This window comes from Manis javanica, chromosome 2 (genome assembly GCF_040802235.1).
Source record: "Manis javanica isolate MJ-LG chromosome 2, MJ_LKY, whole genome shotgun sequence".
NCBI lineage: Eukaryota > Metazoa > Chordata > Mammalia > Pholidota > Manidae > Manis > Manis javanica.
Window position 1 is genome coordinate 210,190,460 of NC_133157.1, and position 24,551 is coordinate 210,215,010.

A 24,551-nucleotide genomic window follows, 5' to 3' on the forward strand; every position below is an offset into this window, starting at 1 on the left:
GTTGGATTTTTCCACTTCTTATGGCTGAGTAGTATTCCATTGTGTATATGTACCACATCTTCTTTATCCATTCATCTACTGATGGACATTTAGGTTGCTTCCAATTCTTGGCTATTGTAAATAGTGCTGCGATAAACATAGGGGTGCATCTGTCTTTCTCAAACTTGATTGCTGCGTTCTTAGGGTAAATTCCGAGGAGTGGAATTCCTGGGTCAAATGGTAGGTCTGTTTTGAGCATTTTGATGAACCTCCATACTGCTTTCCACAATGGTTGAACTAATTTACATTCCCACCAGCAGTGTAGGAGGGTTCCCCGTTCTCCACAGCCTCGCCAACATTTGTTGTTGTTTGTCTTTTGGATGGCAGCTATCCTTACTGGTGTGAGGTGATACCTCATTGTAGTTTTAATTTGCATTTCTCTGATAATTAGCGATGTGGAGCATCTTTTCATGTGTCTGTTGGCCATCTGTATTTCTTTTTTAGAGAACTGTCTGTTCAGTTCCTCTGCCCATTTTTTAATTGGGTTATTTGTTTTTGGTTTGTTGAGGCGTGTGAGCTCTTTATATATTCTGGATGTCAAGCCTTTATCGGATCTGTCATTTTCAAATATATTCTCCCATACTGTAGGGTTTCTTTTTGTTCTATTGATGGTGTCTTTCACTGTACAGAAGCTTTTTAGTTTAATGTAGTCCCACTTGCTCATTTTTGCTGTTCTTTTCCTTGCCCGGGGAGATATGTTCAAGAAGAGGTCACTCATGTTTATGTCTAAGAGGTTTTTGCCTATGTTTTTTTCCAAGAGTTTAATGGTTTCATGACTTACATTCAGGTCTTTGATCCATCTTGAGTTTACCTTTATATATGGGGTTAGACAATGGTCCAGTTTCATTCTCCTACATTGTAGCTGTCCAGTTTTGCCAGCACCATCTATTGAAGAGACTGTCATTTTGCCATTGTATGTCCATGGCTCTTTTATCAGATATTAATTGACCATATATGTTTGGGTTAATTTCTGGAGTCTCTAATCTGTTCCACTGGTCTGTGGCTCTGTTCTTGTGCCAGTACCAAATTGTCTTGATTACTATGGCTTTGTAGTAGAGCTTGAAGTTGGGGAGTGAGATCCCCCCTACTTTATTCTTCTTTTTCAGGATTGCTTTGGCTATTTGTGGTCTTTGGTGTTTCCATATGAATTTTTGAATTATTTGTTCCAATTCATTGAAGAATGTTGCTGGTAATTTGAGAGGGATTGCATCAAATCTGTATATTGCTTTGGGCAGGATGGCCATTTTGACAATATTAATTCTTCCTAGCCATGAGCATGGGATGAGTTTCCATTTATTAGTGTCCCCATTAATTTATCTTAAGAGTGACTTGTAGTTTTCAGAGTATAAGTCTTTCACTTCTTTGGTTAGGTTTATTCCTGGGTATTTTATTCTTTTTGATGCAATGGTGAATGGAATTGTTTTCCTGATTTCTCTTTCTATTGATTCATTGTTACTGTATAGGAAAGCTACATATTTCTGTGTTAATTTTGTATCCTGCAACTTTACTGTATTCCGTTATCAGTTCTAGTAGTTTTGGAGTGGAGTCTTTAGGGTTTTTTATGTACAGTATCATATCATCTGCAAATAGTGACAGTTTAACTTCTTCTTTATCAATCTGGATTCCTTGTATTTCTTTGTTTTGTCTGATTGCCGTGGCTAGGACCTCCAGTACTATGTTAAATAACAGTGGGGAGAGTGGGCATCCCTGTCTGGTTCCCGATCTCAGAGGAAATGCTTTCAGCTTCTCACTGTTCAGTATAATGCTGGCTGTGGGTTTATCATATATGGCCTTTATTATGTTGAGGTACTTGCCCTCTATTCCCATTTTGCTGAGAGTTTTTATCATGAATGGATGTTGAATTTTGTCTTATGCTTTTTCAGCATCTATGGAGATGATCATGTGGTTTTTGTCTTTCTTTTTGTTGATGTGGTGGATGATGTTGGTGGATTTTCGAATGTTGTACCATCCTTGCATCCCTGGGATGAACCCCACTTGGTCATGGTGTATGATCCTTTTGATATACTGTTGAATTCTGTTTGCTAGTATTTTATTGAGTATTTTTGCATCTACATTCATCAGGGATATTGGTCTGTAGTTTTCTTTTTTGGTGGGGTCTTTGCCTTGTTTTGGTATTAGGGTGATGTTGGCTTCATAGAATGAGTTTGGGAGTATTCCCTCTTCTTCTATTTTGTGGAACACTTTAAGGAGAATGGGTATTATGTCTTCTCTGTGTGTCTGATAAAATTCCGAGGTAAATCCTTCCGGCCCCGGGGTTTTGTTCTTGGGTAGTTTTTTGATTACTGTTTCAATTTCTTTGCTTGTAATTGGTTTGTTTAACTTTTGTGTTTCTTCCTTGGTCAGTCTTGGGAGGTTGTATTTTTCTAGGAAGTTGTCCATTTCTTCTAGGTTTTCCAGCTTGTTGGCATATAGGTTTTCATAGTAGTCTTTAATAATTCTTTGTATTTCTGTGGAGTCTGTCGTGATTTTTCCATTCTCATTTCTGATTATGTTGATTTGTGTTGACTCTCTTTTTCTCTTAATAAGTTGGGCTAGAGGCTTATCTATTTTGTTTATTTTCTCAAAGAACCAGCTCTTGGTTTCGTTGATTTTTGCTATTGTTTTATTCTTCTCAATTTTGTTTATTTCTTCTCTGATCTTTATTATGTCCCTCCTTCTGCTGACTTTAGGCCTCATTTGTTCTTCTTTTTCCAGTTTTGATAATTGTGATGTTAGACTATTCATTTGGGATTGTTCTTCCTTCTTCAAGTGTGCCTGGATTGCTATATACTTTCCTCTCAAGACTGCTTTCGCTGCGTCCCACAGAAGTTGGGGCTTAGTGTTGTTGTTGTCATTTGTTTCTATATATTCCTTGATCTCTATTTTGATTTGTTCATTGATCCATTGATTATTTAGGAGCATGTTGTTAAGCCTCCATGTGTTTGTGAGCCTTTTTGTTTTTTTTGTAGAATTTATTTCTACTTTTATACCTTTGTGGTCTGAAAAATTGGTTGGTAGAATTTCAATATTTTGGAGTTTACTGAGGCTCTTTTTGTGAGCTAGTATATGGTCTATTCTGGAGAATGTTCCATGTGCACTTGAGAAGAATGTATATCCTGTTGCTTTTGAATGTAGAGTTCTATAGATGTCTATTAGGTCCATCTGTTCTAGGGTGTTGTTCAGTGCCTCTGTGTCCTTACTTATTTTCTGCCCGGTGGATCTATCCTTCGGGGTGAGTGGTGTGTTGAAGTCTCCTAAAATGAATGCATTGCAGTCTATTTCCCTCTTTAGTTCTGTTAGTATTTCTTTCACATATGCTGGTGCTCCTGTATTGGGTGCATATATATTTAGAATGGTTATATCCTCTTGTTGGACTGAGCCCTTTATCATTATGTAGTGGCCTTCTTTATCTCTTGTTACTTTCTTTGTTTTGAAGTCTATTTTGTCTGATATTAGTACTGCAACCCCTGCTTTCTTCTCACTGTTGTTTGCCTGAAGTATGTTTTTCCATCCCTTGACTTTTAGTCTATGCTTATCTTTGGGTTTAAGGTGAGTTTCTTGTAAGCAGCATATAGATGGGTCTTGCTTTTTTATCCATTCTATTACTCTGTGTCTTTTGATTGGTGCATCAAGTCCATTTACATTTAGGGTGACTATTGAGAGATATGTACTTATTGCCATTGCAGGCTTTTTAAGTCCATTTACATTTAGGGTGACTATTGAGAGATATGTACTTATTGCCATTGCAGGCTTTAGATTCTTGGTTACCAAAGGTTCAAGGTTAGCTTCTTTAGTATCTTACTGCCTAACTTAGCTCGCTTAATGAGCTGTTATATACACTGTCTGGAGATTCTTTTCTTCTCTCCCTTCTTATTCCTCCTCCTCCATTCTTCATATGTTGTGTTTTGTTCTGTGCTCTTTTTAGGGGTGCTCCCATCTAGAGCAGTCCCTGTAGGATGCCCTGTAGAGGTGGTTTGTGGGAAGCAAATTCCCTCAGCTTTTGCTTGTCTGGGAATTGTTTAATCCCACCATCATATTTAAATGATAGTCGGGCTGGATACAGTATCCTTGGTTCAAGGCCCTTCTGTTTCATTGCATTCAGTATATCATGCCATTCTCTTCTGGCCTGTAGGGTTTCTGTCGAGAAGTCTGATGTTAGCCTGATGGGTTTTCCTTTATAGGTGACCTTTTTCTCTCTAGCTGCCTTTAAAACTCTTTCCTTGTCCTTGATCCTTGCCATTGTAATTACTATGTGTCTTGGTGTTGTCCTCCTTGGATCCTTTCTGTTGGGGGTTCTGTGTAATTCCATGGTCTGTTCAATTATTTCCTCCCCCAGTTTGGGGACGTTTTCAGCAATTATTTCTTCAAAGAGACTTTCCCTTTTCCTCTTTCTTCTTCTTCTGATATCCCTATAATACAAATATTATTCCTTTTGGCTTGGTCACATAGTTCTCTTAGTGTTGTTTCATTCCTGGAGATCCTTTTATCTCACTCTATATCAGCTTCTATACGTTCCTGTTCTCTGGCTTCTATTCCTTCAATGGCCTCTTGCATCTTATCCATTCTGCTTATAAATCCTTACAGGGATTGTTTCACTTCTGTGATCTCCTTCCTGACATCTGTGATCTCCCTCCGGACTTCATCCCACTGCTCTTGCATTTTTCTCTGCATCTCATCCCATTGCTCTTGCATTTTTCTCTGCATCTCTGTCAGCATGTTCATGATTTTCATTTTGAATTATTTTTCAGGAGGACTGGTTAGGTCTGTCTCCCTCTCAGGTGTTGTCTCTGTGATCTTTGTCTGCCTGTAGTTTTGCCTTTTCATGGTGATAGAGATAGTTTGCAGAGCTGGTACAAGTGACGGCTGGAAGAGCTTCCCTTCTTGTTGGTTTGTGGCCTTCTCCTGGGAGAATAGCGACCTCTAGTGGCTTGTGCTGGGCAGCTGTGTGCAGACAGGGCTTCTGCTTCCTGCCCGGTTGCTATGGGGTTTATCTCCATTTTTTCTGTGGGCGGGGCCTGGCTGGGGCTGCTCCTCCAAAATGGTGGAGTCCGGTTGGAGGGGTACGGCTGGGAGGCTATTTATCTCCGTAAGGGGCCTCTGTGCTCCCTGTTGCCCAGGGGGTTTGAGTGCCCAGAGATCCCCAGATTCCCTGTCCTGTCCCTTTAAGACTTCCAAAAAGCACTCTCCAAACCAAAACAACAACAGCAACAATGAGAGAGGGAACAGAAAAAAAAAAAAAAAAGGAAAAAACACGCGATTTTTTTTTTGTCCTCAGTCGCCGGTCCCAGGCACCCGCTCACTGGTCCTGCTGCCCTGTCTCCCTAGCACCAGGGTCCCTGTCCCTTCAAGGCTTCTAAAAAGCACCCGCCCACCAGTCCCGCAGGGAAAAACGCACGATATTCTTTGTCCTCAGGCGCCGGTCCCAGCCACCCGCTCACCAGTCCCGCCACCCTGCCTCCCTAGCACTGGGGTCCCTGTCCCTTTAAGGCTTCCAAAAAGCACTCGCCAAAAAGAGAAAAAAAAAGGGGAAAAACGCACGATTTCCTCTGTCCTCAGGTGCCGGTCTCAGGCACCCGCCCACCGGTCCTGCTGCTCTGCCTCCCTAGCACCAGGGTCCCTGTCCCTTTAAGGCTTCCAAAAAGCACTCGCCAAAAAGAGAGAAAAAAAAGGGGGGGGGAGAAACGCACGATTTCCTTCGTCCTCAGGCACCGGTCCCAGGCACCCGCTCACCAGTCCCGCCGCCCTGCCTCCCTAGCACCGGGGTCCCTGTCCCTTCAAGGCTTCCAAAAAGCACTCGCCAAAAAGAGAAAGAAAAAAAAAAAAGGGAAAAACGCGCGATTTCCTTCATCCTCAGGCGCCAGTCTCAGGCACCCGCCCACCGGTCCCGCAGGGAAAAATGCGGGATATTCTTTGTCCTCAGGTGCCAGTCCCAGGCACCAGCTCACCGGTCCCGCCACCCTGCCTCCCTAGCAATGGGGTCCCTGTCCCTTTAAGGCTTCCAAAAAGCACTCGCCAAAAAAAAAAAACCGCTCTGGTTTCTTTCCATCCGCCGGGAGCCGGGGGGAGGGGTGCTCGGGTCCCGCCGGGCCGGGGCTTGTATCTTACCCCCTTCGCAAGGCGCTGGGTTCTTGCAGGTGTGGATGTGGTCTGGATGTTGTCCTGTGTCCTGTGGTCTCTATTTTAGGAAGATTTTTCTTTGTTATATTTTCATAGCTCTATGTGTTTTTGGGAGGAGATTTCCACTGCTCTACTCACGCCGCCATCCTGGCTCCAGAACAAGATATTTTTTAAAGACAAGTATTTTGCTCGCTTGTGTCAAAGCTTTGAAAAAGAACTTCTTTTGGCCTTTGACCTGTTGGAATCCAAAAATGATGTAGGATTAGATTAGATATAAGCTAGTTAAGTTATGGTATGAGGTGTTCATGACCTCTAAGATGAAATTGTTTTAAAATCAGATTATTAAGAAAGAATACAGATAATAAGAAGCTGTATGTGTCCCATTTAACTTTTGTTCTGTCAAAGACTTTTAGAACTACAGCACTTCCATTACTATAACATTTGCCAGAATTCTGATCCACTGTGTGGTCTTACAATTTATGAATTTTCATATAGTCATAGAAAACTAAAAAAAAAAAAAATCACCAAAGAGCATTAAAGTTTTTTTATTTAAATATAAGTCTTTCTCCTATTCTTTTCCACACCTCTGAAAGGGTGTTAGGTGTTCACTTTGGAACCTTCCATGTGCAGCTCAATTTACCAACAATCCTTAGGAAGTCCCTTGGGCATGCAGCAGCTTCAGATTGCCTTTCTCTGTCCTTAGAGAAAATAGAGCTACTATGTTCTAAGATGCCTGAAGACTTGATTTGGAACCAGTATTTATTTCAGTGCTCTGAAATTTTTTTTAAAAAGGGCTTTGTTCCACCTAGTTTGCAGAGGGAATATTATGCAGTGGGCACTAAAAAAAATTTCCAGACAAATCTATAAGTCATTTAGAAAATCTCTTAGGATAAATAGGTTATATACCTGTCACCATGCTTTAAAACATTCCTGTCAAACCACAGAGAGTTCTGTATGAGCTCTTTGAAGACTTTCAGTCATGAGACCACATATGTGATGAAAGTGTTTTGAAAGCTGTAAAATGGCACACGGATACACTATGGCACAGTTACTTCTTTTATCACTGTTACTACCAGGGAGAAACAAGTTGAGAGAAGAGTGATGTTCTGAACATTCAACTTTTGATGACCTCATGTTCTTTCCCTTAATTTCTAAGCTTTTATTGTTTGAGTATATTAAAGGAGTGCCATTGGCTGGATTTTTTGCTCTCAAATATTGAATAAGTATTTACTAAACATATGTGCCAGGTACTTCCAGGTGCAAGAAACAGAAGGTCTGTTACCAAAGCCCACATGACTCCCACCTTCAGGATGTCTGAAATCTAGAGAGGAAGACAAATGTTTAACAAAGAATAAAACAGATATTATAATGACTACTTTGTCTACCACAAAGGGAAAATAGGGTGTTCAAGAAGAGTTACTAACTTGGGGTTCGGGAGACTTTTTTCTGAAGAAGTGATACTTAATGTACGGTGAAAGTCAGATGAGCCTGAACATGGTGATCATGACATAATTTCTCTGCTGTGTGACTTTTGCATGAAATGGAAGCATCTTTTTTTCTGATTGTCTTGATGTCAAAGTTTCAGAGTACCTTGATCAAGCCAAATCATACCTTGAGAAAGCAGACCAGAGAGAGCCTACTTTTATATATGGAAAGTTTAAAGTATATAGAGTAGTTGAATGATTTACCTACGGTTGGTCACTGATTCATTCATTCAAATACGAGTACCTGCTGTGTGCCAGCACCTGTGCTTAGTGACGCAAGTCATGGTGACAGCAGATTTAAGAATAAGTGCATTACTGATATTGTGCTTTTCAAGCCATTTCACTAGTAGAATAGGGGTAATCCCACTTAAGGAATAAACAGTACAGTGTACTGAGTAAACAGTGGTAATACTGTATATTTCTGACTCAGTATTTATGTGATTGTTTTAAACTGAAGTCCCATCTTGTGGTTTCAGATTCCAGGGGGTGGGTACCAGTTTAGTTCAAGGAATCCTCAAATCCATTTTCAGGTATGTGTTTTTCAAATAAGAGATGATAAAGAGTTCCAGTCACTATCGGGGAGTGGTCCAACTTTTTTACGATCTCAGTTCTCATAGTGAAAAGGGATGGGTGCCACAAAGCTAAATGACAAATGGCTTGACAGGTCAGATTAGTTACACATATTATTAGCAGTCAGTGGTAAAACATATATCCTCTGTGATTTTTGGTGAGCAGTCTAGTCCTGGAGTTCAGCAAAAGTAACTAAAGCTTGAGATTCACATTATACTTTGGTGTTAATTTTATCATGATACCTAATTGTGTAATTTTACTTAACAAACTTTAAATTTTAAAAGAATTGGCAGATTTTACCTATATGTTGTTCTTTTAGGATGTGCCACATCCACAGGTTAATTGATTCAAAGATGCAGACCACTGGTATTTTCTTTACTTTCTTCTACTACTGTCTTTTGTGCTGTGTGCAATTTTCAGGTGTTTAAATCAGATTGGTGCCACATATATGTATTTTTTAAGATGGTGTTTTATAACAGTTCCTACTGAAAGCCTGGGAGGGAAAATATTTCTTCTTAACCTAATAGGAACAATTAGGTGCTAGGTTGGTTTACTTGTGTTGTTTCTTATGAATCTTCTCATGGGTTTGCCCTGTGTACTGTGGTTTTTGATAAGCTAACCTGCACATTTTATCTCACTTTTAAGATACTGAGAGTTAGAAAGGTGGAAATATACCTCACCTCATGTAAGCTGTTGAAACCAATACAATCTCAGATATAATAAAAGAACGAGGTGAGTCAAAGGTGTAGCTTACCTCAGTCTTGTCATTATGCAACTAGTTTAGAATGTTTTTGACATTATCATTTCCCTATGCTTCCTCACCCTTCACCCTTCACCCTTCAACTGGTAAGCATTGCCTTTTGTAAATCTTATTTCAAGTTACTTTAACATCCACTACTTTGACATGAAATCTTATTGGGTATCTTACAAGTTGGGAGTTACATTTTAGTTAAACAAGATTTAGGGAGCACGTCTCACTTAGAAAGCTAATTTATATAGTATCTGAAAGAAGTTCTAGGCCAGAGGATATAATTTATTAGATATGATCATCTACTGACTAAATGTCAGACTGCCCCCCACACTGTAAATCACTGGCACAAGAGGAAGGATGAGAAATGAGTTTGGGGGTTATAAAATTTAAGGACAAAAGATTTCTGAGTATGAGAGAAACTACTATTGTCAGGGAAGTAGCAAGATGGTAAGAAATGACAGTGGAATTAGTGAAAATCTCTTGGAGCCAGATGGGAAAGTACTAGAGAATACCCTTTCTTCTACTCCCCAGCCCCCATGCTCAGTATTCCACAGTGGTGTGTGGTCACCACCTTTCTTGTCAAAAGTTTACAAATGCTCCATATATCAGCCTTGATATTCTGTAGGAATATTGCCCAGGTATTGAAATTAACCAGAAAAAAAAAAATTATTGACTTTAGGTATTCACTCTTCAGGTGAATTCAGGATCACTTGGCCCCCCCAATGTGTCTGTTTCTGTGATTACTGGTAATTAATTTCCAGTCATTAAGTGCTTTAGAACTTCCCGTGTTAAGGTTGTGTTTGGTAGCATTTTTTCTAACACACACAGAGAGTTAGGTCTGGATATAGTATTTCACTAATTGAGTTGCTTCAGTAGGAAAGAATCTAGATTTAAATCTCTTAGGTTACCAAGTAATATAACTACTAATAGGTGAACATTCTGGTCCATGCTATATTGAGACCAATTTTCATGGGTAGTTTATAAAAATCCATCCTGGTGTTTTGTAAGTATTAAGTGTTGGATCATATTCAGAATTATAAAATGTTTACACTGTACTGAGCCTTAAGGTGCCTCTAGTGCAGCATTTTCAAAAGTTTCTCTGTAATACTAATTAATCAGGATGTGAATAAGTATAATAAGAAGAAAGGATTTTGTAGTCAGATAAATTTGAGGAATGCTTGATTAAAAGAATTTGCTTAAAGATTCTGAAACCTTTAATATGCTTTTATGCATTGTGATTGTTCAAAGGAGGTATGTTTAATCATTTTTTAAACTAATTTTACTAGCAAACCTCTTTGGGGGAAGGCCTAATGCTGTACAGAACCTACTTTGAAAATGACTTTTGTATGGTCTCCACCCCCTTACCTTTCAGAGGAGGCCGAGAGATGGGCCCAGCAGTTTGGGGTAGAGGCTTTGTGGCATTCCGGGAACTGGGGAGTACATCAACCTCCCTATCCAAAATGGCCTAAGAGATGTTTCCACAAGGAAGATCAGCAGAGGGCCAGGCCTCTGAAAGGACCGCAATTTCCAACACTGAAAAAGAGAAAGGAAGTGTTTGTAAAAACGTGCACTGATTGCTTGGTGCTCAGTCTCTGAAGCAAGCAAGACCCCCGTGTGGAATGTTGATTCAGGAGAGCAAAGAGAAGGAGAAGGGAATGTTTTTGAGGAAAGAGAAAGAGGAGGGTACAGAATAGGCAGAAAGGACCCAGTGTGGGCAGGAAAAGCACCCAGACCCTTGACAGATCTTATTCACCACAACACTACGTTAAGGTACGAATAGGAGTATTGAGCACCTTGGCCTCAGTGGCATTAGGAAATCCTGGCAGTTAATTATTTAAATTACTTAAATGACATGAAATTTCTTTAATGTAGCCAACTCAAGCTTTTATCTGATATTGGGCATAGTTCACATATAGCATCAAACCCTTATTTTAGAGTTACTTTAGCCTCTTCCCATATAAAACTTTTCTCCATAATAGATCAGTAATACAGAGCTTGAGACGTAGGCCTTTCCCCACCATCTAGCAGTGGTGCCAGTGAGCCATGAAAGGACATGGACAAGGCCATGTGCTGAGGGCAGTGAACGGGCATGGGCAAAGAGAGGTGGGGAGGTAGACTGGATAGGGGAACAGATCACCAAGTGTTAACGTTCACTCTAAAATGAGTGCATTTTCAGTGTGTGGAGTTGAAAGTAATTGCTTGTTTCATAATTAAATAGTCCAGGTAGTGCCAATACTGTAATGAAGATATCAAGCCTCTTGACATGTGTGCATCCAATGGCCACAAGGTAATATTAACAGTGAGATAGTTTGACAGAGACAATACAAACATGCTTAAGAAATTCAGAGTAAGGGAAAAGAGCCTTTGCTTAAGTTCTGGCTTTTCTGCACTCGAATTATGAGCCTCAGTTTCTCTTAAAGTGGGGGTGGTAGTATAGGTCATAGAGTTCTGGTAACAATGAAAAGTGGTAGCCTGAAAGCACCCAAACAGTTCTGTCATACTAACTTATAAGGTTGCCCAGGGAGTTCTGTAAAGAAGTCATTTCTTTGATCAAATTTAAATAATATCTGAAAGGAACTTTGAGCTGAAGTTTGGAGAGTAGAGCAGGCAGCAGGAAACCTTTGGGAAAGACAAGAGATTACGTTCCTTGACAGGTTGAAGGAAGAGCCTCATTCCTTTGAAGGAGTCTTCTGATAAGAGGAGGTATTGGGGGGAGCTTAGCACTCATGTTCTATAAGCAGAAAGGACTGTGGGGGATGGGCCAGTGCAGAGGCAAGTGAGCAGCATGGCATCTGGCCAGCTGGCCTAAGTCCCCTGAACGGTGAGTCTCCTTGTGTCAGTAGTGACAAGAAGGAGATAGTGCTCCTTACCACGTGCTGGTCAACAGCTATGAGGAGTGTCATACTAGAGGTAGGAACCAGACAACTAAGGAAAAACTTTGGTAATTCAGGAATAGCTTGTGATGTTTTCTTAGGTAAAGTAAACAAATATTACTTAAAGATGTCAGCAAAAAAGCTCAATAAATAGCATAATTATAGTATCCATGTGCACACAGAGAAATCTTTCTTGAGCTACATTTCCATCTGTAAGTAATTTTTATCTTATTAGTAGCATCTATATGAAAAATAGGAGAAAAATGTGTTGAATTTATTCCTCTTGTGTACCATATGCAAATTGTCAGCTGTATTTTAAATGAGCACTGTGTATAAATTGTTGACAAGTGAAAGAATAGAAGGAGTCTAAGTGGAGAGACTCTAAACGGACTTAGTTTTTCAGGCCCTGTGTGTCTGTGGTTATACCAGTAAGGAAAAGCTCTGTCATTCTTGGCCTGGAACTGTCACTGAGAGAAATGGAGAGGATCTCTTTTTATTCTGTTTCTTTCTTGAAGCTTCTAGCATCTGGCAATAGTGACACTTAATCTTTCATTCTTTGGTGTCATGGTGAACCTGATATTTTAGCCATCGGAGCTTTTTGGATTTCATTTCTTCCTGGGCTTCTTTTTTTAAGGACAATTTATGTTGTATAATATAGCATTCTTTAAAACAGTGAAAAATCCTTGTTAGTTTTTCATAGGTTAGAGTAGGATAATCAGTTATGAGCAATTTCTAATTATTTCTTCAATCCCTTATTTTACCTTAAAATAATCATTTTATTATCTTCTAATAGAAAGTGATACTTAGAAAGACCAAGTCAGTATTACTTAAAATTGGAAACAATAACCAGAAATAGCTTAATATGATTGTATCACAGGATTGATCTCCAGACATCCTGACTTGCTTGTTTTTTACCTTCCCCTTGACTGACACTGGGGGCCTCACACGCTTCAGTACTTGCCTTCCGATTGCCCAGCTATCTGTGGTTCTTGGAATGTTTTTGGTACCAAGGAGCAAACCCTCTCTACACATCAGGTTACTCTCCTTCATCCTGACGTTATTTTAGCACCCTACAAGAAAGAGAAGCCAAAAATGCCGTGTGAAATACTGAATAGAAACTCTAAATGGACTAAGTCCTGGTATACTGAGAACATTCTTCTTGCAAAATCAGAAATAAACTTTGACGCATAAGGTGTAGTTACACTGTGTTTTAAAAAGCCTCAGCAGAAACATTGTATGCTCAGTTTTTTCATAGAAGAAATTCCTAATATATTACTTAAAGCGTCTAGAAATAAGAGGGATGAAATTTAAATGTCCTAGCAGATTTTCTGTAATAGTAGTGGGATTATTCTGCCAGAATATTGAATTAGAGTGCTTTGCTTTTGTAATATAAAAGCCTGTGTGATTTGTCTGATTTTTCTCAAACTATTCAAATTCAGTTAGACAATATCCATTATATTACTGATAAATTTTCACAAATGCCTAGGGTACCTAACTGGTTTTCTTGGTTTCACTGGATATGGCTGGTAATTGTAGGTCTGCTTTTGTTATGTATCTGTATTCCTATTCTGTTAATGTGTGTACGCAATTTAATTAATAGTTTGTTAAAACCTATACATGCTTATGTTACTCTACAAGAAGTTATGTCAGAGAAATAATCAATCTTCCCATGTTTTCTTCTGTCTGCTACTTCTATAGCTTTTCTTCTTCCTTCCTAATTACAACCCTTTAGTAGAATTCGTGCCTCATATCTAAAATTACCGAGTATCATAATTCCTCCAGGTGGTAAAGATACCTCGAGACAAGTGCTGGGCATAGAAGCCACAGGGCATAAATCTGCAAAGAAGTAAAAAGCTAACCTTTTCAAACAATATGGCTTCTCTCTCACTTACCAACTTTACATTTCCCTGTATGGCCCCGGAAGATGGCTGGTTAGCCAGAGACGACGGGTAAGATTCCTCAAGGGAGGAACAACCTAAGACAGGCACAGTCGCAGGGGGGCCATCACATGAGAAATTGGGGATCAACAGAGATGAGGCTTAGAACCTCACCCCCCCTGTTTTGAGAGAAATCTTCTGCATCCGTGGATGTTTTGTTGCCCTTGTCTAGCTTGGATTAATACTTAGTCTATAGGCACAGACCTGATCATCTACATTTGCCTTCTTACAGCACTAAATTATGTTTTCTACCTTTATCTTGCATCTACCTACCACTTCAGCATTTTATTTAAAAAAATAAATACGGGAGAAATGTGGGATTCACATATAAATCAAGCATAAAAATCAAACGAATAATCATATCTGACTTGATTGTTTATAGTTCATGATGTGTGATCAAAACCGAAAGTTTCTGTGATGACTGCCCTTGCACTGTTCACCATGTAAGAACTTATTCACTATGTAAGAATTTGTTCACCATGTAAGAACTTGTTCGTTATGCTTCAGAAGATTGGAGACTGTTGAGAATTAGGCTTGGGGTTGATTAATGACTGTGCATTGAGTCCCCTATACAGAATTTTATTGTTGTTAACAACAATTCGATCAATAAATATGAGAGAAAAAAAAAAGCCTGTATGATCCCATTACAATAGTAAGGTGTTTGGTGTTAATGTTTAATTTAATAATGTAGTTTTCTTCTGCACTATCTGCTCAACAGCTGTGTGACCTTAAACAAGTTTGCAAAATGAACTTAGTGATATCTGCTCCTATCTCTCTCAGTAATTTCTTGATTAAGACATGAGATAACATACATGAAAGTACTTGAGAGGTAAAAGTGCTGTATAAAGTCATGGTCTTGAGTGTTCTCTTCTGTCAACTTTCAACTTCTTTGTCTTACACATAAATGTCTACTGCATTTCATTTAAATGGCTGAATTCTTCCAAACCACCTAAATTCGAATCAGTGCTAAGAGGTGACTTGTGTCTTCTTCCTCACATTTATTTTCCCAGCTCACAGCTTAAACTGGAAAGAAAAGTGTTTAAGGTTTACACTCACTTTTTCTTTTATCCTTAGTCATTTTGGTAAATGTTTATTGCTGTCTCCCCCCCCCACCTCCGTTTGCATAAATTTCATGTAACAGTTCAACAAGTGACTAATGTAGATTGGGCTAGCTTTGTCCCTGAGTCGTTTTATTATGAAACACTTAAAGTTGAACATTTCTATGTAAAAATGAGAAAATAATTGAAAACAGTTTATACTTTCTGATCTGATGGTTTTTGTGACTAACTCATCAGGCAACAATGAAGGAAATTGCTGAAAATTCACAAAGTTAGACAAAAATCAGTGTGAAAAAATAAAATCTAAATAAATCACAACCACTTTTACTTTTATTCCCTCCCTGCCTTCCTACCAAACTCTAGTTTCTTAGTAATTGGTGTTTGATTGAAAAGAAATAAAGATCTGGCTTCTAATCCTTTTTCTGTCAGGCTATGACCTTGGGCAAGTCACATTACCTCTGTGCTTAAGCTTTCTCATTTCCAAAATGGGAGTAATAATACTTTTTGTCCTACATACCTCTCTGGACAATTGTAGGTTAAATGAGTTTATAAATAGAAATGGGTTGCAACCAAAAAAATTAAAGTGAAGGGTAGTTATATATATATATACATATAGATATAAGTATATCAGGCATAGGTGTATATTACATCCTGACAGTCCTTATCTGACATCTCATGTCTGAATGGCACAAGACTGAAGAGTGAAGAAGCCTTCCTTGATTTTGCCAGAGAGGATGGAAAGGGGTTTCTTGTTAGCTTTGGGAGCTGAGAGTTGGAAGGTACATTGTCAGTGTTTGGATATCTGAACTGAATGGAACACAGTTCCTATAGAAAAAATGTTTGGCAGGTGGGTTTCCAGACTAGCCAATTTTAAAAAAATAATTTAATCATAAACAGTTCATTGTGATCCAGTTTCTGTAAAACTGTAACAAAGCTCATTTGTAGTATGGGGATCAGTTTGGTGTTTGAAATGTTCTGGAGGATTTAACCTTGGTCTGGATGACAGTGAATTCATTTCTTTTCTGGCTTCCCTACTTACTTGATAATTTTCCTGGGGCTGTTGGTGGTTTACTAAAACCAGATACGAAAATTTCATCAGTTCCTACTTTGGTCCCCTGGTCCTTTGACTAAAAGTCTGAAACCAGTTTTCTTTGCCCCCAGGTAAAGGGTGAGAAGCCCTCTTGAATAATCACCTTACAAGTTAGGTAAGATGGGTATGATGGACTCTGAGCCTCAGGGAGGCTAAGGGACATACTCGGGTCACGTGGTTAGTTTCAAGAGGAGGACGTGAACCTCAGTTTTCTTACATGTAATTCAAGGCTCTTTTCATGACACCTTCATGTCTCAAGGCAATAGTAGTATATTGAATTTATTTTGAGTTGTAGTTTTCAGTTGGGAATAAGAATGTTTTCATCAAGCCTCAGTTATAAGTAGGCTTATGCTTTTATACATCTTATTATAAATCTCCCAAATTCTGGGACATTTAGTCGACATGAAAAGTGACTTCATACTGATTTGACATGCATAAGGGTGTCAAAATAAAATGAAATAAAGTAAAAATGATTGTGATTTATTTAGATTCTATAACATTTAACATGTTAGTGTTAAAGAGCTACTTGAGGAAAAGAATGTTAGCATATGGAACTGTTATATTAGAGAGAAGGGAAACTTTAGAGGAGCCAGTATTATTGACCCTTCTAAAACTTCCTGTGTGGTATATTTTTAAAGTAGGAATGGTATGAATATGAAGGAATTTTAAGGATTTGAAATAAAATAAGAAATAAATCTTTTTTCTAGTTTTAACAAAATGCTTTATGTTTATTAAAATATTCAGTCCTTTCCATAATAATTAAGCCTAGCAGATATTTTTCTAGTGATTGCTATGTACCAGGCAATATTCTAAGTTACATTTAGTTAACACAGGTTGAGTAACTTTTTTCTTCTTGCCAAGTTTGCCTACAGATTTGTTCATGACCAGTTTTTAGAAGCAGTGTGAGAGAAGTCTGCCCATGGAAAAAGGCAGTGATATGGTCACTATGTGGCATTTTGTGGAACATGTGAAGAATGTCTCACAGAGGTAGTGGAAGGAGGATTGCAGTTGGAATCAGAATGAGTCTCATCTTTGTCCCCCACCCTGTCTAATTGTGTGACATTGGGCCTGACTATTGTGAGGATTAGATGAGATAATGTAGGTAAACTACCTCATGCAATCACAGGACGTGAGGCTTTGCATAGTAGGCCTTTAGGAAATATTGCTTCTTTGAATCTCCATGCACAAGGTTGTTGTGAAATAAAATTGGAAAGTAATATGAAAGCTGATATATAGTATTTAAAATATCACCCCAATATAAGATGGTATTTTTTCAGTGGCTTCTGCCTTCTTTAGCACCTTTGAGTAAAATGTAGGGGGGAATCAAGTAAAATAGGTCATGACTAGATGATCTGGATTTTACAGGGTGGCTACCAAGTGTGGAAATGTAGATGAACACACAATAAATGGCTTAATGCTGTAATGTTACACTGCATTGTGAAATAGTATCACTTATGTTTTCAGGTGTTTGGCTTGAGGAAGTTAATCTCTCTGAAAGTTAATCAAATTACATAAATTATTTTAAAACATGCTCTATAAACTATGAAGCACCTAACTGCTTTTTGTTTTGTGTATTCTGTTAATTTTCCTGCGAAACAACAGCTTTTTGATTCGGCTAGTGATGGGTAGAATTCATTTTCCTTTAGTCAGGAAACCTTTCTCATAGGAGATGAATTGGAAGGTGAAAGGCAACTTGATAGCTTAGCAGTGGGAAGTAGTGTCAAATATGAGGAAGCCATATTAATCATAGAGCAGCATCAGAGAGTGATAGGCGGCCAGCCGGGAGGAAAGGAACAGGTGAAGGACAAGGAGCACTAACAGCCTGTTCGCGTGCTGGTCGTCCCGTAGTCTGCGTTGTGTGGGGAGAGGCGTGATACCTGCGGGAACGGTCCAGCCTCATCTTCACGGGTTGCCCTCATTCTTTGCTGTAGATTTGTGGTGTGGTATGAAGATGAGGGATTATTTGAAGGCACACTTACTATTTATTAGGATCCTCATGGTGCACTTAGAAACAGCAGAAGTTAGCCTATGAATATAGACAATTATGTAGTACTCCCAAAATAGATATTTTGCCTTTTTTTTTTAAGTTCCTAGTCATCTTAAGTAGGTTTTCTGATGGATACTTGTGGCTCCAGGGAAAGCGTGATCCCGGCCCAGATGAATAAAGTTGTGAAACCCGTGAAGCGGAAAGAACTCTAGGGAAAGGGTAAAGTGGGAGAATCCCGTTTATTGGCCACAAGAGGCCCGGCTCCGTTTGTGCCTCCCAGGCAGCCGCTCGCACTCCCTGTGCCCTCCCGCCCTGGTGCACTCACCTCTCTCCCCCACACCCTGTCGGGGGGGGGAACTGCGAGTTTGGAGCCCCGGCGACCCGACAGGCACCAGACCAAATAGCAGCAGAGGGGAGGGCAAAACAGCTTCTCTCCACCCCTTGTCTTGGAGGCTGCGGGAAGAAACACCTGTTAATATGGAAATGGACTAAGGCCAGGCAAGGGATTCTGGAAATATTGCAATTTTACCCCACAATACTTAGGAACAGAAGGAAGGAAACAACTAGCGTTTCCCTTTTTCGCAATTACAACAGAAGTGGCAAGTTTATTCTTTTGGTTATTTAGGTCCTCCACTTCATGGTGGGTGGGAATCCAGGACCCAGGGAAAACATGGAATTAGAAGAGGAGCTCCTAGAGCCTCTCCTTGGCCACCTGTAGCTGGGCCACTTACCAGGGTACCAGTTGCTGACGGCTGATCTTCATGGTCCAGAATGCTCAGAAAGAAAAGGCTTCCAGAAGCTTGGCTCTGCCCATTCTCCTCTCCAGGCTTTGCCTTCTTCAGGAAAGGTACTGCCAAGTATGTGTGTCCGTCCTCCCTCTGTCTCCCTTCCACACACGCTCTCACACAAAGACTAGAGCAAGAAATATTTCTTTGATTGTTTAGATTCTATTGGAAGATGCTTCTTTACCACCAGATAAACTTCTGTATCACCAGCCACTGCTGAGTTGTATAGAAAAGAGAAGCTTATCTAAATATACATAAGAAAACTAGATCCTCAATAGTTAGGACTTTCCTAGGAACCTTGAATTTGATGGAGATAACACAGAATAAGCAGGTAGGGAAGGGAATATTATGTAGGCTTTGTGCATTGAGTTGCAAAGTCAATGTTAAAGCAAAGGAACTATGAAAGAAATATGCTAGAGAGATGGGAATAGTTTAGATGTGGAAAACAAAATGACTGGAACTCTTTTATATGAAACACAATGTTTCTTATGTTAGAAATTCAAGTGTTGGAAACAGTTTTCTCAGTTCTGCCTGCCCCACATCTTTGAGGAGGTGAGAGCAAGAAAGGGTAGAACCTAATCCTTGACAGGAATCCACATACATCTGAGCAATTTCTCCGTGACTATTAGTGTGCCAGTGTCAAAACCAACCTGAAAATCAGTTTGGTTGTTCAAAGGTCTCTTTAATTATGCAGTTAGAATATATCACTTGATAAACATTACCTGGTTTATCGTTTCAGAAACTGTTGGAAGAATTTTTGATATCACTGATCGATAGAGTTAATTTCCATATAACATTTATTTGTGGACCACTTACAAATTTAAGCTGCCCTTCTTAAGAACATAGCATCTATATTACCAACTCATGATTCTGGTAAATGGCTGCAAAAAAAATTCTTTGTGTGAATACTAGATATGATTGAAAAGGCCTTTTGATAGGCTCTTGGGAATTTATGCATTATCAGCTGCATTTAAAAGGAAGAAGAAAGGACACATTGGAGGGGTGGAAGACAAGGTCTCTCTTTCCAGACTGCATATTGTGCTTCATGGCAATTGGTTCCATGTAGTTTCATGCTTTCAACCCCTGTGCTTTTGTTACCATGACTTGGCTGTCTGACATTCATAAGTTATGTGGCAATAAAAATAGAGCAGTTTTTAGTGCTTAGTACTGTACTAGGTACTATATACACATTAACATGTGTCCTCAGAACAACTGGGTACAGTAGATAGTATAACATGCTTGTGTAGACCAGGAAGCTAAGGCTGACAGAGTTATGTGAATTGCCTGAGGTTATACACTTGTCAACAATCCAGAGGATATTATTCAGTCCTTTCTTACTTGACTTCTCTGCTATTGATAACTCCCTCTTTTCTGGATTGCTGTGTTCCTTTAACTTTCTTGATGACATGTCTGATTTTCCTTTGAGTTTCTGGCACTTCATAGTCTCCTTGGTGGCCTGGACTTCATCTCTCTACCCATTAAATCTTGATATTCCCACTGTTCTTTGACTCTTTTCTCGCAATGCGCTCTCTTTTTCTTAGAGATGACATCTCTGGTTATAACGAATTACTGTCTTTATGCCAGAGTCCCGAATCCTTTTTTCTAGTCCAGAGTGCTCATCTGAGATCACACACATGAATTCAGTCATCTATTCGACATGTCCACATAAGTTATGCTGCTTAAATTCAGTGTATTCTAGAGAGAGGTTTTCCCCTTGATTTCCTTCTGGGATTAGTCTCTTAGTAAATGGCAGTATCATCCACCAGTTTCCCACCTCCAAAACCTGGTTATCATCTTACTCCTCCTGGCCACTCATACCTTGCATCCCATCTCCAGATTTTCCTGGTTATTGTATTAGTTCACCTCCTCATCCCCATTTTCACACTCTAAAGTCCCCTGTGGCAAGTTAGTTGTACAAAGTTTTGCTCTCTTCTAACATGTTTTCTGCCTGGTGCCTCCTTGAGGTCTGAGCCTGAGCCGCTAGAGTTTGTCATCTGGGTGGAAGAGGCAGTTCTCTATTTCTTCTTGAGTGAGTTTTGGTATTTTATAAGTACCACTACCAAGTAATTTGCCTATTTCAGCTATTTTGTCAAATTCACGAGTTTAGAGCTGTTTATTGTATTTCCTTATCCATTTAATGTCTTTAGGAATATAGTGATATGCCCTCTTTTGGGTAATTTGCTCTTGTTTTCTTTGGTTAGCTTGGCAGAGTTCTTTCAGGTTTATTGATTTTTTTTTCCCTGCAAAGAACTAGCTTTTGATTTTACTGATTTTGTTGTCTACGTTCACTGATTTCTATTCTGTTCTTTAGTATTTCCTTCTATATTTAGCTTCTGTTTTATTTGCTTTTCTCTTTCTAGAGTTTTAAGATGGGAGCTTAGATTATTCATTGGAGTTTTCTTTCTACTATGATTTAGTGCCTTAATTTCTGTGTAAGAATCCTGTAAATTTATGTTCTATTTCTATTTTCACACAATTCATATTATTTTCTCTTTGTCCTTGAAATGTCTTTATTGACCCATGGGTTACCTTGAGGTGTATTTAATTTCCACACTTGAGGTCCTATTTTTTTTAACTGTTTTGTTACTGATTTTAAGTTTACTACCCTCTTATCAGAAAACATTTTCTGTGAATTGAAATTTTTTCACTTGTTAAGATTAGTTTTATGACCCGGTATATGATCTCACAGTATATGTCATAATGCACACTTGAGAAGAGTGTACATTCTGTGGCTAGGCTGCATACTGGAATGTCACTAGGACCTGTTAGTTGGTAGTGTTGGTCTGTGGTGGTGGTGTTCTAGTTACAGAATTTTCTCTTTTCAGTTGTATCAATTTTTGCTTTGTGTAATTTGAAGCTCTTTTGTCAGGTGAGTATACATTTAGAATTTCATGAATGAAATCATAACATTATGTAATGTCCATCTTTACTCCTTATAATTTTCCTAGCTCTGAAACTCTGAATATTTTATCTGGTATTAATATAGCCTTTAGCTTTCTTTTCTTCAATATTTTACATTTCCCTTAATGGAGGTCCTTAATTCTCTTAGCTTTCCATCATCTAACTCTCTCTATCTCTCTATTATTTTTGAATTCGTTCCACAAATCTTTTGCTTAGATAAAGGATTCTTTTCTGGGTTGGCAGTTCTTTACTTTCCTCACTTTAAAGATACTATTGAATATTATGTGGCCTCCACTGTATTTTATGAGAATTCTGTGGTCATTCAAATTTTAGTTTATCTTTGCTTTTTAGCATTATGACATGTTTAGGCTTATCAGGCCTAGCTGTTTGTTACTGATTTTGAGTTTACGCCTTATTGGGCCTAAACTCTTTGAATTTGCTCTGTTTGGGGCTTGCTGAGCATCCTGAATCTCTAAATTTAAGTTTTTGTCAAAGCTGAGATCTTTTATGCTCTTAATAAGAATTGTTTTATCTAAAAAATAAGATTTTCTTTTCTTTTGTATAACACCTATAATGTGAAATTTAGACAATTTGATATTGTCCCACAAGTTTCTAAGGATGTATTCATTTTTTGTAATGTTTTTTTCTCTCTTTTCAAAATTTTTACAAAATTTTATGTAAAGTCATCCTTGTAATAAAGGTACTATAATTTGATAATTCAAATTTTTAAATAAGGTCTTAGGTACATAGAAGGCTTTTTGTTTTTCACAGGTGTATAAGTTGAATAGGTACACTTTATATAGAATTTAGTTCAGTCTCCTCATTTTAGGAGTGATAAGTTATACGAGTTTCCTGTGGTCACATATTCTTGGAATAACTGTAACTGAAGCATTGTTCCAGGGAACAAACTTCCAAAGCAGTGTGATTGGTAAAAGTGAAGAATATGGTGCATCCTTGAAAATGTTAGAAAAGGAATACAAACTAGTAATTTGAATTTTTAGTGCAATGTAGTATTAATTTAGGGAAGTACAAAAGATATGTAAATGTGTTTTATGTAGTTAGAAATTTAATAACAAGCATTATAATTGGTTCAGTTGACTTCACTAAAAAGGAGACAGGCTTGAAAAATTCTCTGTCATTTAAAAAATTTTTTAAATTAATAAAATTAAAAACATTCAAAAATTTAAAAAATATGCTTTGGGCATGGAAAAAACTGGCTAGAGCTTTATTTTCCCTTATGAGTTTAATGAAATCAATTTTTGGAGTTTTTAATTTTAATTGGTAAATTTAAGGAGGACATGTTAACTAACATTTAATGTACTGCTTACTGCTCCTGAGTACTAGTCTACACTTAACATTTATTAACTCGTTTAACCCTCACAGCCACTCTAGGAGGTAGGTTATTTCTTTCATTTTATAGACTTGGAAAATGAGGCTACCCAGGTTCATAGTTGGTAAGTAATTGTTGGCAGGGTTCCTATCTAGGCAGTGTCATTCTAGAACCTGGTTCTGAAGCCTCTCATTTATAGCAGCCATTTTTGAAGTTTGGTAATCTGATACAAAGGAACTGATACCAGAACCACCAGGGAATTCTGTAGTGTATCTACTTACATAATGAAGCGGATTTGATTAGGCCATATTTTAATATGAATCAGGTTATGGAGGAAACAGTTATCTATCTATGTTTAATTCATTATTTTCTCCCATTGCATTTTTCTTAGGAATGTCTGTGTTAGAGTTGATTAAACACTGCCATGTGGTATCTGAAAGGAAAAGAAATCTTACTGAATTAAATCTATTACCTATTATCTTGCATTTGAAGGTCATTAATAGATGGGAATCTTCCTGTTGTTAGAAACATATAATGGGTACATTTTGAGTTGTTGAGCATGTTTTTAATGGTCTTCCTACTGTATTATCTCTTTTGCTGATGAGCTTATTGCATCAGAGTTAGATAAATCTTTAAGTACTGATACAGAAAGCCTTCCAGTACATAAAGATTTATCTAATTTTTAGAAGTGTATGTGTAGTATGTACTTACATACTATGTATAGTGGGAATTTTTTTTTAAAGCAGTACAGGTGATTGTGATGATGAGCTGGGTTTAAGAGTCCTGCACTAGTAGGCAACACTTTTTCAGTGAAATTCCACATCTAAGATAATTTTACATATGTAGTCAGAAAATGATATACTAATTATTCTTAACAACTTTTGCTTTTCCTTTTTTCTTTTCTTATTTCTCTCCAATTGTTTATGCCAACATGGCTTCATTCATACCGATTTCCCAAGGGTTGGGAGAGCAGCATAAAATTAGAATCAGACAGCTGATTGCCCAGCAGGATGTCGTCAACTATCCAAGCACAGAGCCTGAAGGACCCTGAGATTGCAGAGCTCTTCTCCAAAGAAGATCCAGAGAAGCGCTTCACAGATCTCAGAAAAGTTGGCCAGGGAGGCTTTGGAACAGTGTTCTTTGTGAGTGTTAAAGGCTTAATGTCAGTGACCAGCATTTATTTAATATCCAGTCCTGGCAGAGTAAAAATCAGTAATACAAAAAGACATAGGCAATAGTCTATTTTACAGTCACTTGCATTAGGTGTATATAAAAAGAGATCATTTTATTTATTGAGCTTCTTAGATTATTGAACAAATGAGAAAGATATTGGGCTTTAATTTCCATGTTGTTTACACTACTTTAGCAGTTTTATGACTTACATTGTTATTGAATCAAATATTGCAAAACACTGACTTACGTAAAGTCCCATACACACATTTCATTATTATTTATTCATTATTTCTTCCTATTAAGAATGCTGTTTTTTCTCAGCAACAAGTTTTGTATAGATGTTTAATATTTTGGTAGTATTACAGATTTAGCTTTTTCATTTTAATGGGTACCTTAAGAATAAAAGAGAAAATGTGTTCCAAATTCTTAACAGTTTTAACTTTTCACTTAATTCTC

At 38.2% G+C, this 24,551-nt stretch overlaps 1 protein-coding gene across 9 annotated transcripts in view; it reads left to right on the top strand.

The window, feature by feature from the left end:
* LOC118969377 (serine/threonine-protein kinase TAO1-like) overlaps nucleotides 1–24,551 on the top strand; it is a 207,906-nt gene that overhangs the window by 33,323 nt on the left and 150,032 nt on the right. For 8 of the 9 annotated variants that reach the window (XM_073230097.1, XM_073230101.1, XM_073230098.1 and 5 more), the window contains exon 2: nucleotides 23,882–24,064. The exons of the other annotated variant lie outside the window; for it this stretch is intronic. In XM_073230097.1, coding sequence (XP_073086198.1) covers nucleotides 23,933–24,064 — 132 coding nt within the window. In that variant the 5' untranslated portion in view covers nucleotides 23,882–23,932. The remainder of the gene's footprint in view (nucleotides 1–23,881; nucleotides 24,065–24,551) is intronic. 9 annotated transcript variants of the gene reach the window in all.